Below are 17,387 nucleotides of genomic sequence, written 5' to 3'. Positions count from 1 at the left end.
ATCTTGTGACTTTTGGTTAAATGTAGCTGCAGAATAATATAAGTGGCATGTGTCTTTGGTCAGAGGTCTGTTTCTATGTTTTTAAATTTTCTTAACATCTGCTTTATGAGATATAAATCACATACTATAAATGTCACCATTAATGTGACCCTTTTAAAATGTAAAATTCAGTGGTTTTTTAGAATATTCACAGATTTATGCAACCATCAACACTATCTAATTTTAGTGCATCTTCATCACCCCAAAAAGAAATCCCATACCCATTAGCAGTCACTCCCCTATTTCCCCCTTCCCCAAGGCCCTGATAACCCCTAATCTACTTTCTATCTCTATGGATTTGCCTATTATGGACATTTCATATAAATAGAATCATATAATATGTGGTCTTTTGTGACTGGCCTCTTTCACTTAGCATGTTTTCAGGGTTCATCCATGTTGTTCCATGTATCAGCACCTCATTCCTTTTATGGCTGAATAATATTCCATTGTATGGATAGCCACATTTTGTTTAACCATTCATTAGCTGATGAAATTTGGGTAGTTTCCACTTTTTGGTTATTATGAATAATGCTGCTGTGAACACTCATGTGCAAGTTTTTAGTTAGGCATATGTTTTTATTTCTATTGGTTAATATCCTAGGAGTAGAATTGCTGAGTCATAAGATAACTCTGTATTTAATATTTTGGGACTGCCAAACTGTCTTCCAAAGCGGCTGTTCCTTTTTACAATCCCACCAGCAATGTGTGAGGGCTTCAATTTCCCTGCATCCTCACCAGCACTTGTTGTTGTCTGTCTTTGATTTTAAGCCATCTTACTGAATGTGAAGAGGTATCTCATTGTGGTTTTCATTTCCGTTTCCCTGATGATAAGCAACGTTGAGCATCTCTTCATGTGCTTTTGGTCATTTATATATCTTCTTTGGAAAAATGTCTATTTAAATCCTTTGCGAATTTTTAAATTGTGTTGTCTATTGTTGAGTTGTAATAGTTCTTTATATATTGTAGATACAAGCCCTTATCCGATATATGACTTGCAAATATTTTCTCCCATCTATTGACTGTCTTTCACTTTTTTTTTTATTGAGGTATAATTGACATATAACATTATTTTAGTTTCAGGCATACAACGTAATAATTCAGTGTTTGTTTGTATTGCTAAATGATCCTCACAAGTCTAGTTAACGTCTCTCACCATATATAGTTAGAAAAACTTTTTTCTTGCAATGAGAACTTTAAAGATCTACTGTCCTAGCAGCTTTCAAATATGCAATATGGTATTATTAACTATATTCACCATGCTGTACATTACATCCCCATGACTTATTTATTTTATAACTGAAAGTGTGTACCGTTTGACCCCATTCACGCATTTCACTCACCCACCTCCCCACCTGTGACACCACCAATCTGTTTTCTGTATCTATAAACTTGGTTTTCGTTTTGTCTTGTTTTGTTTTTCTTAGACTCTGCATATAAGTGAGATTATTTGGTATTTGTCTATCTCTGTCTGACTTATTTCACTTAGCATAATGCCCTCAAGGTTCATCCATATTGTCACAAATGGCAAGATTTCATTCTTTTTTATGCCTGAATAGTATTTCATTGTGTATATATATACCATATTTTCTTTATCTATTCATCCATCAATGGACACTTAGGTTGTTTCCATAGCTTTTCTATTGTAAATAATGCTGCAATGAACATGGGGGTGCATAAATCTTTTCAAGTTAGTGTTTTCACTTTCTTCAGATAAATACCCCAAATTGGAATTCCTATATCATATGGTAGTTCTATTCCTTTTTTAAAGAACTTTATACTGTTTTCCAAAGTGGCTGCACCAGTTTACATTCCCAACACTTCACAAGGGCTCCCTTTTCTCTACATCCTCATCAACACTTATTTCTTGTCTTTCTTATGATAGCCGTTCTAACAGGTGTAAGGTGATATCTCATTGTGGTTTTGATTTGCATTTCTTTGATGATTAATGATGTTGAGAAATTTTTCATGTACCTGTTGGCCATCTGTATGTCTTCCTTGGAAAAATCTCTATTCAGATCTGTCCATTTTTAAATTCTTTTTTTTTGTTTTGCTATTGAGTTGTATGAGTTCTTTATATATTTTGGATATTAACCCCTTATCAGATATACGATTTTCAAATATTTTCTCCCATTCAGTAGGCAGTCTTTTCATTTCGTTGATGTAATCCTACTTGTTTATTTTTGTTTTTGTTGCCAGATCCAAAAAATCATCCTTAAAACCGATGTCAAGGAGCTTACCACCTATGCTTTCCTCTAGAAGTTTTATGACTTCAGGTCTTCCATTCAAGTCTTTAACATATTTTGAGTTAATTTTTGTGTAAGATAGTGGTCCAGTTTCATTCTTTTGCATTTGACTGTCCAGTTTTCCCAACACCATTTATTGAAGAGACTGTCCTGTCTCCATTGTATATTCTTGGCTCCTTTTTGTAAATTAATTGATCACATATGCACAGGTTTATTTCTGGGCTCTCTAGTTTGTTTATCTTTCACTTTTTTTTAAAGATTTTATTTTTCCTTTTTCTCCCCAAAGCCCCCCGGTACATAGTTGTATATTCTTAGTTGTGGCATGTGGGTTGCCGCCTCCGCATGGCCTGATGAGCAGTGCCATGTCCCTGCCCAGGATCTGAACTGGCGAAACCCTGGGCCGCTGTAGTGGAGCGCACAAACTTAACCACTTGGCCATCGGGCCGGCCCCCAATCTTTCACTTTCTTGATGGTATCTTTAAAGAACAAAAGTTTTAAATTTTGTTAAAGTCCAATTTATCTATTTTTTCTTTCATTGTATATGCTTTTATTGTCATATCTAAAAAACCATTCCCAAGCCCAAGGTCACAAAGATTTACTCCTGTTTTCTACTGAGAGTTTTTTAGTTTTAGCTGTTAACATTTAGGTTGATGATCCATTTTGCATTAGTTTTTGTATATGGATGTTTTTGTACTCACTCTTCAGAGCACGTTAAAAGAAATAATTGTGAATCATAGTTGTCGCTCTCTGAAGAGGGTTCAAACAACCTCAGCAATTCATACTGGAAAAGATTGAACTCTTTGGGCTAGATTGCCATCAAAGTTATAAACAATATACTTTAGAAAGAGTAATATGTTCTATCAATGCTTCTTTTGTTTATAATTTATCATAGATAATTTACAAAATGACCAAAATTGATTTATGATTCTCTCCTTTATTTATTTATTTATTTATTTTAAAGATTGGCACCTTGGCTAACAATTGTTGCCAATCTTTTTTTTTTTTCTGCTTTATTTCCCAAACCCCCCCAGTACATAGTTGTATACCTTAGTTGCAGGCCCTTCTAGTTGTGGGATGTGGGACGCCGCCTCAACGTGGCCTGACGAGCGGTGCCATGTCCATGCCCAGGATCCGAACCCTGGGCCGCTGCAGTGGAGCGCGCGAACTTAACCACTTGGCCACGGAGCCAGCCCCTCCTTTATTTTTATTCAGTTGTATAAATTGGTACATTTTGGAACATTATCTTCCATGTTCATAACAGACACCATTCTGCTTTCATGTTCACTGTGGAAATTGTGATGATAAACTTTCAATTTTGGTCAATCAGAAAATTAAAGTTAGACAAAAGTCATTGAAAATAGCCCCAACTGGGGGGAAAAAGCCAACAACCTTCTTTTTTATTTTTTTTTTTTGAGGAAGGTTAGACCTGAGCTAACATCTGCAGGTAATCCTCCTCTTTTTGCTGAGGAATATTGGCCCTGAGCTAATATCTATGCTCATCTTCCTCTTTTTCATGTGTGGGACGCCTGCCACAGCATGGCATGATAAGTAGTGGTAGGTGGGTCCCAGGATCAGAACCGGCCAACCCCGGGCCGCTGAAGTGGAGCGTTTGAACTTAACCGCTGCACCACCAGGCCATCCCCACCAACAACCATTGTAAGATAGCAAAAACTAGATTATCATAATGAAAACAACTTTCAAAAAATTCTAAATGTCTCTTGTTGATTTCACACACATGTATTCATTTATTAAGGGCGGCAATGTTTAAAATCACAGAATTAGAGCTGGAAGGGGTGTGAAGAGTTTCTCTCTTCCAGTCCTCACCTCCACATATCAAAGCATCATTTTTCCATTTCTCATTTTACAGATGAGGCAAGTGAAGCAACTCTTTCTCTATTTCATTTCTTGGCTTCCTCAGTTTCGATTCCTTTCTTGGGTAACTTGCTGTAGTGGAGGTCACTGGCAGCAGAATGCTCACCCTTGCATCTCCCAACCCAAGAGGCAATTGCTTCTCCTTCCGAGTCATACTACTTATACCAGTTGTCCCAGAATTGTGTTGGTTTGGCTTGACTTGGAGATATATATAGGTAATATATATATTACATATATACTGATGGAGCTGCAACAGTAGCCCAGTTTTCTCAACTCAGCCTCATCCTGTGCTCTGTGTGCTCCATCATAACTGGCTTGAGTTTCTTCAGACTACAACACAATAATGGATTTCTTACACCTCTTTTAATTTTATCTTAGACTGTTACTTGAATATTTTATAAGCTATTACGTTTGTAATAGTTTACATTTTTTTTATTTCTACTTTTTTTTTCGAGGAAGATTAGCCCTGAGCTAACATCTGCTGCCAATCCTCCTATGTTTTTACTGAGGAAGACTGGCCCTGAGCTAATATCCATGCCCATCTTCTTCTACTTTATTTGGGGGATGCCTACGACAGCATGGCTTGCCAAGTGGTGGGTAGGTCCACCCCCAGGATCTGAACCAGTGAACCTCTGGCTGCTGAAGCGGAACATGTGAACTTAACTGCTGCGCCACTGGGCCAGCCCCTTATTTCTACTTTTTTTCTCTGAAATAAGTTTAAATTCCTAGAGGTCTTCAATCATGACTTATGCCTTTTTTAAATGTATAATTTTTTATACATTTTGTAAATGTGTACTTTGTAAAAAAGTCAACACTTTCTTGCACATAGTAGGCACATGATAAATATTTGCTTATTTGAGCTACCTGACAACACTGAAGTAGAGAACAGAATCCTCCATACAGCATAGGAAAATAAAAGGGGAGGGGGCCGGCCTGTGGCCTATTGGTTAAGTTTGGCGCACTCTGCTTCAGCAGCCTAGGTTTGGTTCCCAAGCGCAGACTTATACGACTTGTTGGCAGCCATCCTGTGGTGGTGACCCACATACAAAATAGAGGAAGACTGGTGCAGATGTTAGCTCAGGGCAAATCCTCCTCAGCAAAAAAAAGGAAAATAAGAGAGGAGTCAAATATGAGCCCAAAATTAGAGGGTGAAAGGGAAAATACCCAGCAGGACCATGAAATTTGTGGTCCTAAATCTGAGTAAGCAATTCAAACACATTTAAAGTGCCATGAAAACTCATCCTTCTTTTCATGATATAAAATACAGAAGACATTCCTAGGAATAGAATGTTTTGTGAAAGAAGTCTTCATTCAGTCCCAAAACTTAAGTGTGTCATGGCCAGATAGATCCAGAATCAGAACACATTAGATATTCTAGGAATAGATTTATTCTGGAGAGTTGCTATTTTTATCAAGCAGATATAATTAATAAACAGAAACTATAGATAGAAAGCTTTTAGATAGTGAAACAATATTTTAAAGAGTACATAATGACACACAATATCTTCAATCTAAGGCAACAGTTATGCAATTTTAATCATTATTTTTATTATGAAAAACAATATAAAACCATTAAAGGAGAATTTAAAACAGAAAATAGTATCACTCATAATCTTCATGCTTTAACATAAAGTTATTTGTGTATTCTCTTTGAGTCTTTAATCTCTTATATAAGTACTTTAAAATTTTTTTAAATCGTAGAACACATCCAAGATAAAAGCCAACTTTTAATTATTTAATCTCTAAGAATATCTAGGAAAAGAGCTAAAATATTTCTGAGTAAAAGGCAGTGAAAATAAGCTGTTATTATTTTATTTTTTTGAAAATTCCTTTTTTTTTTTTTTCCTTTTTCTCCCCAAAGCCCCCCTGTACATAGTTGTGTATTCTTCGTTGCGGGTTCTTCTAGTTGTGGCATGTGGGACGCTGCCTCAGCGTGGTCTGATGAGCAGTGCCATGTCCGCACCCAGGATTCGAACTAACGAAACACTGGGCCGCCTGCAGTGGAGCGCGCGAACTTAACCACTCGGCCACGGGGCCAGCCCTGAAAATTCTTTTAAGGAGTCAAATGGGAAATCAAATAAGATGGGTGTGTGTTTCTTAAAATCCTATCTCATTCTTAATAATCATTTTGTTCTTAAAAGTTGCATGTGAGCTCTAAGGAATGCATTGATCAGATTGTTTTGGCGAACATTTAACAGATTGCAGATCGTCTCTCTCAGACGATGTAATTTCAATTTTGGCATATGTTAATTTTGCATTTTTGTGGTTACAATAGCATTGCCCTATACCCATAATTTTAAAAAATGGATCAATATCTCTGAAGTTGTTCAGGGGCTGGCCCCGTGGCTGAGTGGTTAAGTTCACACACTCTGCTTCGGTGGCGCAGGGTTTCGTGGGTTCGGATCCTGGGCACAGACATGGCACTGCTCGTCAGGCCATGCTGAGGTGGCGTCCCACATAGCACAACCAGAGGCACTCACAACTAGAATATATAACTATGTCCTGGGGGGTTTTGGGGAGAAGAAGAAGAAGAAAAAAAGAAGATTGGCAACAGTTGTTAGCTCAGGTGCCAATCTTAAAAAAAAGAAATAAAGTGGTTCAATGAAGCATAAAAATAATAATAAAATAGTAATGTAAACGCAATTCAAATAAAGCAATAAACATAAATTGTCAACAAGATTTCAGTGCAAATACAGATTATAAATCTGTATGAGCTGTAACAAGTCTGTATGTGACTTCCCCCAAGCAGCCACGAAGAAATAAAGGTGTAAACTAGAAGTACAACAATAAATGTCTGAAAATTGAATTTCTTTGAGGGGGTAGTCTATTAATGTTAGTCCCTAGTGCATTGTCTTTTATAACACATTTCTCAGTTAGCTTTCGTGTTTTTGTTAAACCAGACACAGTCACTCTCATCAACTGAGATTTTCTAAAGCAAACATTAAATAATGGTTTCTAATTGATGAGGAATGTGAGTTCCAAGGCAGCAGGGATTTTGTTTCTTTCTGTGTGCTGCATTCCCCATAGTTAGCTCAGTGCCCTGAATTTAGTAGTTATCCACTAGATATTTGTTAATAAATGAAAGGGTTTTTCACTAATAATATCATTAAAAAAATCGTCAACATAAAACTAGCATTGAAAATTATATTCCTTGTAGCAAAACTAGGTACAAGTTACATTTTTGCCTTAAAGCTTGCAAAATTAGCTAAAAGTTAATAAGACTTTATTAAGAGATACTAATATGAGAAAGCAGAATGAACTATTGGCAAATAACCTTGCTGGGCATTGAAATATCCATAGCATACGATGCTGAAGAACAGTTCCTATCATGCGTGCAGCGTGGCGGTTTTACTTTTCGGCACCACACATATGAAGGAGTCCGCAACAAGTTACTCTGTTTATCACCTCTAACCAATTGCAGGATTTTGGTAATTATTATTTTGTAAACTGTGATGTAAGCTGGAGAAGAGGCACGTACAGGTGGCTTTGTGAGTAGCTAGGAAGTGTGTTATTATGAGAATAAAAGAAGTTGAACAGTCAGCAATAAGCCTCCTGTTCTTGCTTCAGTTGTTCCAGGAATAGGTTAAATATGATCAAGTTATGACCTCTAAATATACATCTTCTTAGCATATGTTGTTTAAAGAAAGATGCACAAATACAACACTCTCCTGTTCTATATTGAAGGGTACTGGTGATCAGGGGAAAAGTGCTCACACAAATTTTTGAAACAAAAAATGGGACACTGGTGATGCCAGATAGTTATTTCTCAACAAGTGTAGTTTAGCACTATATTCATATCTAAAATAGACTAAACTTAATATTTCAGGGATAAAATATCATGTTTTTAATATCGAAGATAGGATTTCTTTAGACACCCGAACTATGGCACAAAAACTTGACTCTGGCTTGTACTTGAATTTCTTTCCTTGGAGAAAGAGATCAAGGATTCACTATTCGGAATATTTAAAAATAGCATCCAAAAGTTGCAACAAAATATGAAGAAATATCCAGCAGCTCTCATGAAGTCCTCTTTGCTTAGCAGGCTATTCTGCTTGTGTAAGCGCAGTCACTAATTGAGTGACTTGCTGTAAAAAGAGAGATCTGGAATGGTATTGCAGCCCTCTCTGGCTCCCATGTTATTGCCCTTGCCCTGGAATTTTTTCCCTGTGCCCTGCCCAGCAGATTGCCCAAACTGCATGAGTTAGTACTGCCCTCTGAAAGTTGGGTTTATTTTCCAGCTCTACTCGTCTGGGAGAAGCTTCTCCAACAGGGCTACTTTCCTTTGGCCTATGCTCAGTGCCCTGGTAAGTGGGGTTCTACCTGATTTCAGCTTGCTGCTGCTGTTTTCACTGTTTGAGATGGAAGTGCTTTGATTTAACAGCACATAGGGGGTATTCAATGCCCTCCAAGATTGTGAATTCCTACTGGTTTTTCTTTGCCTTTCCTGTCTAGCTTTATTATTTCAGAAGATGTTAACTACATTATCTTGTTCATACTAAATATAGTCATCCAGGAATTATTTGGAGGAAAACATTGCTGGACACTATATCTGGTTACCTGGAATTTATTCCAGTTATTGAAAACAGAAGAAAAGAAGCAGAGGTCAGTCCACTCTTTATAATTCATCAAAGGCTCTTGACATTTCATGGGACATGACCAATAAACCTTTGTCAAGAATCCCTACTGATTTTATATGAGATAAATTTATTGAATTTAGCAAAGACTTTCTCGGAAAGGTCTCCTAATTCCAACTCAAACCTTTGCTGGAATAATCCCAGTAAGGGTGCACTTATTTGCAATGTGTAAATTATTTCTGATAACTGAATTTACATTAGCATACACAGCATTTGTGGACTGAGACCTTACCATCATGAAATTATCTCAAGTAATTCAAAGGGTCAGACTGAGAAGATAATACAGACCAGCAAGTTACTCTAGAGTCAGAGCTGATATTTAGCTGGTCCGTGATAGGAGAGCTGGGCCAGTGGTTTACGGCTATCATCTACTCTAACTGATTGATGTCTGTGCTGTGTTGTTGCTAACATTTTGAGTACCCACATTTTGAATGTCATCATTGCCTGTAATATATTCTTGAAGAAGATTTCTGAGGCTTCTAATCATTCAACATGTTGCTTCAGCTTAACAACAGGAGTCATGCCTACTGAATCGCCAGCCAGTGGATGGTTATCTATAGACTTGTTTCTGTCTCTATCTGTATTTCAAGGCAGTCCAGGATGCTCCTCTGTCTCTATCAACCATGCCCAAGTTGGCCTCTCCTAGGTGCTGTGGAGCTGGACAAAATTGGTTTCTTAGCATATAACTGAGGTCCCGGAATTAGTGCCATTTCAGGTTCAATGTGCAAAGGTTTATGATGACTAACTGCTGATTTGTTCATGGGTAGCTGGAACAGAAGCAATTTCAAAAAAGGATTCTCTGTTTTTCGTTGAAAGAGGGTTTTCTGATGCAGCTTTTCTAGCTTTCATGTCAACCAAAGAACTTAGGTCCTATAATGATAGAGAGAAAAAAACCTGCCTTTTAACACAGTAAATATAGATTTTTAAGTTTTTTGTTAGAATTATTACTTAAGGTTATATAGGAGGTACAGATCTCAATCTAAAAAATTCAGGTTTGTAAGAAACATAATTTAATTTTTCTATAACTCAACCCAATTTCTATTTCAAACTCTGATTTCATAAGGGGTGGCAGACATTTAATCATAGTCAATTTGGCAGGGACTGCATCTAAATTGAGGAGGCTTACATAGTATTAGAGTGTCAGAGGAAGGGATGGAGCGTTTGATCCTTGCTCCTCTTCTACCTTGCTGGCTCCCCTGAGAGTTCCAATCGGCATCCTTCCTCAATAGCCGCCAGCCCCACAGACTGCCGCTGAGTTGATCTTGGTTATCAGCAAGGCCCCTTTAGGTCTTGCGGCTTCTACTGCCTCTCCACCCTTTTGGGTGTCTGGGAATTATCATGTTGGGCTTCCAGAACCTCCATAGTACTATGTAAGGTTTCATTATAGTAGCTACCAGCCACATGTGGCTACTTAAATTTAGGTTAATTAAAACTAAATAATATTATAACCACAGTCCCTCACTGCCACATTTTGAGCGCTCAATAGCCCCAATTGGTTAGAGGCTACTGTATTGGATAGCCAGGTATAGAACATTTTGTTCATCACAGACAGTTCTATTGAACTGTGCTGCTCTAAAGTCTTGCCTGGGCTAAATACACAGCCCAGCTTTTTCTTCTTTTTAGTGTCTTGCCACCTCCCCAGTGCTCTAACAAGGAAAAGGAATGTAAGTTATCTTTCTCAGCTCTCAGATCCTATAGATATGTGATAGATCCTATCATTTCAGTTACCCCTCTTCAAGGCTTGTGCCAGAATAGACTGAGTACAGGGCAGTAAGTACTATTCTTAGGGACCTAACAGCATCTAGCCTTTCATTACTTTCCTTCCAATATCTTCTTCCCCTTCTAGTCCAGAATCCATTTCTCGTCTCTGTGAAAGGAAATTTTATTATTGTCCATACCAGCACTGTCCAATAGGAATATAATGCAAGCCACATATGTAATTTGAATTTTTCATAGTCATATTAAAAAAGTAAAGAAACAGGTAAAGTTGATTTTTAATGTCTTTTCTTTAAACAATATACCCAAAATATTATCATTTCAACAGGTAAGCAATATAAAAATTATTAATAAGATATATTCCATTCATTTTTATATACTAAGACTTTGAAATTGGTGTTTATTTTATACTTACAGCACATCTCAATTTGAACTAGCCACATTTTAAGTGTTCAATTGTCACATGTGGCTAGAGGTTATTGTACTGAACAGTGCAAGCCTCTGATTAGATCCATTTCATTACTCCCTAAAGGACTAGGATTTTGAAACCCAAAAATCAAGGAAAAATTCCCTGCTTCTCTGCCTTCTGTTATACTCCTTTCCTGAGACAAGGAGCAAAGACCAGACTAAATGAGGGTGGGTGTGAGGCTGAGAGTGTCTTGGGGTAGGGTATAGGAGGAGAAAGGCCATAGGATAAAAAGAAACACCTGGAAAAAGAACGACCTCAAAAACCATCGGTCAGTATTTCAAAAGCATTAGCCCGCCACAGTGAGTTTTTTAAGGATATAAAAATTGCTGTAGGATTGTCGGGAGTAAATTTGTTTGCTGTGGGTTTAAAGAAGTAATTTCATTAGTAGTTAAAAATTGCAGTAATACTGTTGTGTATAGTATAACTGCCATGGTAACTGAAAAACACGATGCAAAAACCTGCAGTGTTGTTATTGGGAGTAAATGTTATTACTATCAGTAAGGCACAGATAAATTCTATTAGTAGTTAAATCCTGCAATAATACTTCTCACAATTTTTACTGCAAAAACTGTAAAACCCAAAGATAAGAATTTTGTCACCGGGAACAATAATAATTCAAGTTTGTGGTTGCATTTCATAGACTAGAATCTCCATTTTGGGGGGTTTCTGAAATAGTGACTAGAAAAGCTGCTTCACTGAAAATAATTTCTATCATTTCAAAACTGTCATGGCAGAGAAGATTTAAAGTTTTTGGATGGCATCTTCCACTTATTTCTTTGTATTCTGTCTTCACTGTAAACTAGATGATATCTAAAGGCAAAATTGAAATTATTTTAAACATTGAATCTTCTGTTAAGTAAAATATCTATAAAATTTTGTAGTCAACACCTAGGTGAAATGGACAGGACAATTAAAGTGACTTGCATTCACAGGTCTATTATAGGCAGATTAAGCCTGAAATGGAAAGAGATGATAAATCAAGACTTAAATAAACAGGGGATTAGAAGAGGGTCAGAAGTACAGTGGGCAATTCTCCCTTGGAAGGGGGAGGGTCAGTAGGATGTGCATACTGGCAGGTAGGGAGAATGGGGGCCTTAAGAAAAACGTAACTTCCAGCATGCCAAAAGATCTTGGCCTAATGTATGGTATGAAAGGTGCTCATGAGGATTGAGGGTAAGTGAATTCTTAGTAATTATTATGAAATTGTGAGTCCACATAAGTTATTGATGTTCCACTCTTGGTAATCACTGAGTTCATAGGAGAGGAGTAATGTTAAATGCACTGTTTCTTTTGAGATTCTTTAGTCCTTGAGGTAGTGATGTTTGGTAGCAAGTAAACATCGTCCAAGTATTCTTGAAGGTCTGTTCTTTTCTTGACTGTTTGTGTTTGCTACCCAACACAAAAGTGCACATTACTAATTCCTATTTATTGACTGTTTACTACATATCAGGTACTTTACGTACATATCTTCCATTTTCTCAACATCCTAGAAAGGTAAGCATAATTATTTGTTTGACAGAATAAGAAGCTGGGACTCAGAGAGGTTAAGTAATTTGTGTTACTTTCTTGCATAAACGCTGAACATCTATTTCTGAAAACTCTTAGAGAACAGTCTCTATCTTTTATGTACTATTAATAGTATTTAATATGACCAATACTCAGTTGGTGTTCAATAATTATCACCTAAGCCAACAAAAAGATCTTAAAATATTCTATATTGAAGGTTCCTAATAAATTTAGTTAGTAGACAGGTTATTAAACAAAAAAAAAAGTTATGAGGGAAGAAATAGCTGCTCCGTGGGGCCTCTAGAAGCAGCCTGTGAACTTGAGCTCTGCAGCAGAACAGTGTCAAGGTCTGCTCTTAATTTCTTCATTTCTAATCTTAGTCTCTTCTTAGCTACTTTTGCAGCTAGAATGAAAAAGACGAGTTTGTATCCGAGAAAAATACTTCCCCTAAAAAGAAGAGCTGTTTTATATGAAACTCTTGAAATATTGGTCTGTTGACATTTTCAACAACTTGAGAAAGATTCCCTAGGGGTGCTATGCACTTTTTTTTTTCAGAAAGACATTTAAAACTGATTACTTTTAAGATAATTTCTTTACAATAAAGTCTGTGTCTTTTTTTTTTTTTGAGGAAGGGAAAAATTATTAAAAGAAACCAGGATGACCACATGAGAAAGTTTGAGAACTTCTGAAGGACAATAATAAATAGGATGTAAAACCCTCTGATCATCATATGGGTTGTTCCTGAAGGGCAACTTAGATTAAAATAGTTTATGACCATTTCTATAAATTAGCCATTAAAAAAAAAACTCATACTCTTAAAGTCTGTTAATGATACAGAATATATCACTATATGAGATCATAATGCCTGTAGGCTGTAGCGACTCAGTAAGCCACTCAGGAAGGACATCAGAGAATTCTAAGATGTACACAAAATAAGAATCAATTATTATGGTTATCTTAATATTTTAAAGTTAAGACTACAGTAAAATAAGTGATATCTATGCCCTTTTCTGTAAAATGCACATTGTGTTCTTGCGGTATTATTAGATCACTTTCCTTATTGAAAATCGCAATAGAATTAGGTACTGAATTCAAGCCTGCCGTATGTCTTCCCATCTCTCCTTGTTCTTCACTATGTCTCTCTTTCTCTTGTCCCCCACCCCTATGACTACAGATGTGTTCAATTCTCTCCCATTACTGCCCTCCTGTTTTGTCCCTCAAAGCATCCTTCCCTAGACCCTAACACTTTTCAAGCTGCTTTGCCCATGCACCCGGCTCTCCATCCTTAGTAAGATTAAGAACGACCCTAATTGTTTCCAGGACCCATCCTTCTTGTATTCTTTTCATATGTTTAGCTTCTCTCTTTTCAAACTATTTGCCAATTGCTTGTAGGGTGCTCCTACTTCTCTGACCATTTCTCCTCAGTCTCTTTCCCACTTTACTCTGCTTAGTCTTTAAATGTTGGTATTCCCCCGAATTGTCATTCTTTATCCTTTTTCTCTATACTGTAGGTCTGTGAACCGCCTAAAACTGAAAGCAAATTTTTGTGTTTTTTTGATAGAACTTTTTTTTTTCTCCTTGGGAAAATGTCTATAGCTTTCATCATCTTCTCAAAAGGGTCCTTGGCCGTTTTAACAAGGTTAAGTGCCCCTGCCCTCACTCTCTCTTTAGGTCATCGTCTCCTTTGCCCATAACCACCCTTGCTATATGCCAGTCACTCCCAAATCCATCTCCAGTTCCTACCACGGGAAAATTAGACCGACAACGAAGAGGAGAAACCAAGATTTAAAGAAATGTTGAGGAATTAGAACCAGAAGAAATTGCACTGTAAACATTTTGCGTCTAGCTCAGCTTACTGAATCCCTTTGAGGACCAGCTGACTGACTGTTGGGAGGGGGTGGGAGTTGGGGGGAATGGGAGTGTTGCTAGCACGGTCATTACTTCACCGTTTGTCAAAGAAAAAAACCCCAGGAGGAATTGGGTAAAAACAAGGCTGTGTGCGTAAACACCCTAGTTTCTAGTAGCGGAGGAGAGGGCGCACCCAGCTCCGAGTGTGGGGACAGGAGACGAGGAGAGAAAACCACAGCAGCCGCACTTGCAGAGCCTCAACGCAGCCAGCCCTGGCTGTGCCAGCACAGACTGGAGCTAGAAACCCCGCCCGGCACCGGCGCGCCTTTGACGGACATCTACCTTCAGCAACCACCTTCCAGTTCACCATAAACACTCCTTACTCCTCCCGCCTATCGCTTCCCTCTCCAATCCAATCAGAGGGATGGGCGGGATCGTCCTTACTGGGTTCCAATTTCTTTTTTTTAAAAAAACAAGGGTAGACTGTACACCGCGTTCTGGCTGGGGGAAAAAAAAACACCTCCAGAGCTAGGGGTGGAGCCTCTGTTGATGGGCACTTGGTTCGGCCAATGAGACGCCCCCGCTACTCAAAGGCCCGCCCGCCGAAGTAGGCGGGGCCCGCGCAGGGCCCGGCCAATGGCGGCGGGGTGGACGGAGGTTGAGCCGCCGTGGGTAGGGTTAGTGTGAGAGGTGCGGCGGGGGAGGTAATGATGATGGTGGCGGAGGAGGAAGGCGGGGGAGGGGGTGCTGGGCGCTGAGCGGCGGCTCTGGCAGGGTTTTGTAGGGTGGGGGACGGTCGCTGAGCGACTCCGTCCGGGAGGGGGCGGGCGTGAGGCGCGCCATCCGCCTGAGGGGCTGCAGACCCCGGCTCCCGCGAGCGTCGCGGCTGGCTCGGCTATTCCATGTGGCTCCGGCGGGGATGGAGGACTCGGTGGCGGCGGCGGCGGCTGCTGCTGCGGCGGCGACGGAGGAGCGGCGCTGAGGAGGGAACGGGGCCAGACTCAGCCCGGCAGCGGGATTAGAGGTGTGAGGAGGGGGCGGGAGTGGACATGCGGCGGGGCCGGGGCTAGGGGACCGGGCTGGGGTCTTCTGGCATTGCCTGGGTGACAGCGACCGCGGGCGAGCCACCGCCTGCCTCCGCTGGGAGGGTCGGGGCAGGGGTCTGAGCTCTGTGCGTGAAGAGAGGAGGCTCAGGCGGACTGATCCCTGAGGATGGGGGCGGGAGGCACTGCACCCCGCACCCTTTAGCCTGCACTTGCCCCGCTGGCCATTGCTTCACGCCCAGGCAGGAGTTTCCATTTCCCTCTGGTTGGCAGCGAAGGTGAAGGAGAGCCTAAGTGGCCTGGAGCCGGGACACTGCCCTCTCTCTGCCTTGAGATTTCCCTCCACTCCCTTCCCCATCCAGTCCCTCTCTGACTGAACAACAGCATTCTTCCCCGCTCCCTAATTTGTTCCAAGCACATATTCTAGGACTGGAAGCTATTAATTATCGGCTGAAAAACAAAGTTTATTTTAAAATTCTCCACTCCTCCCTCTGACTGGCGGTGGACATTAAACAGCATCCCTAGACTTTCCCGCTCTGCTCGCCCTTCTCTGATGCTAGGAGGGGGAGGTGGGGCCCCGACTTGCGTCTCTCGATTGTTGTTGATGCTGATTACCTGATGTGTTGCTCCAGGCTTTCGGTGTGAATTGTAATTTCTTCCTTGGTGTTTTGCATCCTTGATGTTACTGGTTTTGCGGTTGGTGTTTTGTTTCATTGTTTGAAAAACATGGGGAGAACTGGGGTTGTCTGTTGCAGTGTTATCTAACATGGGTGGTTAGTCACTTCTCATGCTTCTCTCCTCATGTTTTTTCTCTTTGTTTTGCTTTTCAGTCCTTCAGAATACACATCATATAGCCCCTGACGTGGAATGGTGATGTCTCCATGAGGGAACCTCCTCTCACTCATCCTGTCATGTATATCATTCTGTTCTTGACTGGGCCATTCATCTAAGGTGGGATTTACCCTGTGAAACAGGGAGAAGACTTATGGACCCCAAACGTCATTTCAAGTTGTAATTGAGTTTTTTAAAGTACAGACATATATGCAAAGCTCCTTTGCTTTGGACCCTTTGCTTTGTTAAAGCTGCTGTATTGCTAAACCAGAACTGATCATCATGGCTTCAGTTTGGAAGAGACTGCAGCGCGTGGGAAAACATGCATCCAAGTTCCAGTTTGTGGCCTCCTACCAGGAGCTCATGGTTGAGTGTACCAAGAAATGGTAAGACATGCCTGGGGGTAGAGTTTGCTGTGCTGTGGCCTGAACTCACTGTGGCCTAAACTCTGCTCTTTCTGACAGCAGGTTTACCTTTCTGTAGTGCACAAGTGTGTAGAGGCTGGGCGGAGTGCAGATTACTCTAATAAGTACTGTGGTGTGCACTGTTGTTGCTGGTGCTGTCCCTGTGGGTTTTAATTACTGCACTTCAGTATGGCTCAGAGGACTGTAACTGTGAGAGCACAATAAGTACAGTAGATTTGGTCTTGAGGTCTTTCATCATTAGTGTTAGAGTACTTTGATTGTCGTAATTGTAAGGAGACAAAAAGAATGGCTATTGAAATATTGTAAACATATATGCATATGTTTTAATGTAACATGTATATATATTTTAATAGAGTTTTAATATAGAAATCTATATTCTTGTGGGGTGGTGGTTGTCTATTTTATTTTGTTCTTGACTTTTCATTTTTCTTAAGATAAAGCATTTTTCATTCTTTGAGTAATAGAATGCCTGCCCACACAACCTTAGAAGTTCTTTTATTATATGCTTAGTCAGGCAACTGTTTTATTTTAATTGCTTAATGGGATACATTTCTTGGCCAGACTTAAGGAAGCAATTAGTTGTGCTCGTCTATGATTTGCACTTTCTACTTGAGCAAAGTAAGTTTAGGACTTTCTTTTCACTGCCCTGAATGATAAGCAGGAAGAATTCTTATTTAGTGTGAGAAAAACGGTTAATCTTAAACAAATGGTCCTTTGGGTTTTGATTTATTGCAGTGATTAAGCAGTATTACTACAAAAAT

General features: G+C 39.5%; 1 protein-coding gene across 41 annotated transcripts in view; it reads left to right on the top strand.

Moving 5' to 3' along the window:
• Window positions 1-17,387, top strand: part of EHBP1 (EH domain binding protein 1) — a 479,839-nt gene that overhangs the window by 124,142 nt on the left and 338,310 nt on the right. For 22 of the 41 annotated variants that reach the window (XM_070235400.1, XM_070235417.1, XM_023619016.2 and 19 more), the window contains one exon: window positions 16,201-16,587. In XM_070235400.1, coding sequence (XP_070091501.1) covers window positions 16,484-16,587 — 104 coding nt within the window. In that variant the 5' untranslated portion in view covers window positions 16,201-16,483. Of the gene's footprint in view, window positions 1-8,392; window positions 8,459-14,793; window positions 15,352-15,730; window positions 16,067-16,200; window positions 16,588-17,387 lie in introns of those variants that run through there. The other 19 variants (XM_070235412.1, XM_070235393.1, XM_070235414.1 and 16 more) reach the window with 11 other exon arrangements.

This window comes from Equus caballus, chromosome 15 (assembly GCF_041296265.1).
Source record: "Equus caballus isolate H_3958 breed thoroughbred chromosome 15, TB-T2T, whole genome shotgun sequence".
NCBI lineage: Eukaryota > Metazoa > Chordata > Mammalia > Perissodactyla > Equidae > Equus > Equus caballus.
Note: the sequence above shows the minus strand (reverse complement) of the source record. Positions and strands in the feature narration are given on the sequence as shown.